Here is a 2,163-nt window from a genome sequence, read left to right as displayed (position 1 = left end):
ACACACACCCAGTACATAGAGAGAAGAGGTCAACAGCTCCAACTCTGACCACGGAGAACCCATCTACACACACACCCAGTACATAGAGAGAAGAGGTCAACAGCTCCAACTCTGACCAAGGAGAACCCATCTACACACACACCCAGTACATAGAGAGAAGAGGTCAACAGCTCCAACTCTGACCACGGAGAACCCATCTACACACACACCCAGTACATAGAGAGAAGAGGTCAACAGCTCCAACTCTGACCACAGAGAACCCATCTACACACACACCCAGTACATAGAGAGAAGAGGTTAACAGCTCCAACTCTGACCACGGAGAACCCATCTACACACACACCCAGTACATAGAGAGAAGAGGTCAACCGCTCCAACTCTGACCACGGCGAACCCATCTACACACACACCCAGTACATAGAGAGAAGAGGTCAACCGCTCCAACTCTGACCACGGAGAACCCATCTACACACACACCCAGTACATAGAGAGAAGAGGTCAACCGCTCCAACTCTGACCACGGAGAACCCATCTACACACACACCCAGTACATAGAGAGAAGAGGTCAACAGCTCCAACTCTGACCACGGAGAACCCATCTACACACACACCCAGTACATAGAGAGAAGAGGTCAACCGCTCCAACTCTGACCACGGAGAACCCATCTACACACACACCCAGTACATAGAGAGAAGAGGTCAACCGCTCCAACTCTGACCACGGAGAACCCATCTACACACACACCCAGTACATAGAGAGAAGAGGTCAACCGCTCCAACTCTGACCACGGAGAACCACTGAGGTCGAGTAGCTAACTAACGCTAACGGCTAGCTAACTAACGCTAACGGCTAGCTAACTAACGCTAACGGCTAGCTAACGGCTAGCTACTTTTGTCTGTTGTTGTTAGCCACATGAAGGCTACAGCCCATTGTCGCTAGCTACCTAGCTATAGAGTTTGTTTAAAACCTTCAATCAGATTGAGAAAAATGCTCTCTACTTGTCAGTGTTCCGAACGGCACATTATTTGTCTTTTTACCTAAACCTGCAAACACCATCAGATAGAATTCACAGCAAGCAGTGGACTGGAATTACATTCAGATGGACTGGAATTACATTCAGATGGACTGGAATTACATTTACTTGTATGGGATGGGAGCATGTTTTTCTCTTTGCCCCATGGCAAAATGTGTAGAATTGCAGGAAGTTCTTTTTTTAGGGTTAGGGTTAGGGTTAACCCTATAATCTACATTTTTTGCAGGCCCCCCCAACACTTTTCTGGTTATGCTACTGGTTTGGGTGAGATCATTTTGGACTAGACTGAGCATCAAACTGGAAGGACTGAGGTTGTTTTAAGGCCTAGGGAACCAGTGTGTGTAACATCAAACTGGATGGACTGAGGTTGTTTGAAGGCCTAGGGAACCAGTGTGTGTAACATCAAACTGGAAGGACTGAGGTTGTTTTAAGGCCTAGGGAACCAGTGTGTGTAACATCAAACTGGAAGGACTGAGGTTGTTTGAAGGCCTCGGGAACCAGTGTGTGTAAGCTGATTATCAGTAGCCGGGCTAATTTGAGCATTAAGCCTGATGGGCCATATGCTGATTGACCCAGCACGCTGAGACTCCTCCCCCTCAGCCAGACACTCACCTGGTCGTCCCCGGTTACCATCACAGCTGATCTGTTGCAGATTAATCTATTATCTCTCTCTCCCTCCCTCTCTCCATCTCTGCAGGGGGAGGGGTGTTGTTGAGTTCTGAGTCGGCATGACGATCTGACACCCTGCCGTCCAGAGCCTTCCGACCATTTCCACGGTGACCTGATCCCATTCCGCTATTCCGTTCTCCAAGCTCCGGACCTGTGGAATACCCACCGGAACACCGACTGGATTACTGTTGTACACACACGGATTGTGTCAGGAGAGAGAGTGGGAATGTTGTGTGTTTGATCTGGGAACGTAGTGAGGATGCCGGTGCAGCAGATCTCCGTGGTCCCCGCTCGGGAGATGGCCAGTAACGGCCGGAGCGCCCCTCGCTCCAAAGACAAGACCGAGGTAAGACCCTGACCTCTAACCTCTAACCCCCTAGCCCTGACCCTAACCTGAACACAGACCCTCCTGTGGAGCTCTATGAATGAATTGTGGGTCCTTTCTGAGGTGTGTGAGGAG

General features: G+C 49.7%; 1 protein-coding gene across 1 annotated transcript in view; it reads left to right on the top strand.

Moving 5' to 3' along the window:
* Positions 1 to 1,962: 1,962 nt before the first annotated feature.
* The window catches only part of marchf1 (membrane-associated ring finger (C3HC4) 1), a gene marked incomplete at both ends in the record, with an annotated part of 57,977 nt that continues 57,776 nt past the window's right edge, over positions 1,963 to 2,163 (top strand). The window contains one exon of the mRNA XM_084198411.1: positions 1,963 to 2,049. Within this exon, the coding sequence (XP_084054537.1) occupies positions 1,963 to 2,049 (87 nt within the window). The remainder of the gene's footprint in view (positions 2,050 to 2,163) is intronic.

This window comes from Coregonus lavaretus (assembly GCF_964263955.1).
Source record: "Coregonus lavaretus genome assembly, contig: HAP1_SCAFFOLD_833, whole genome shotgun sequence".
NCBI classification, from domain to species: Eukaryota; Metazoa; Chordata; class Actinopteri; order Salmoniformes; family Salmonidae; genus Coregonus; species Coregonus lavaretus.
This window is presented reverse-complemented; position numbering and strand designations above follow the sequence as displayed.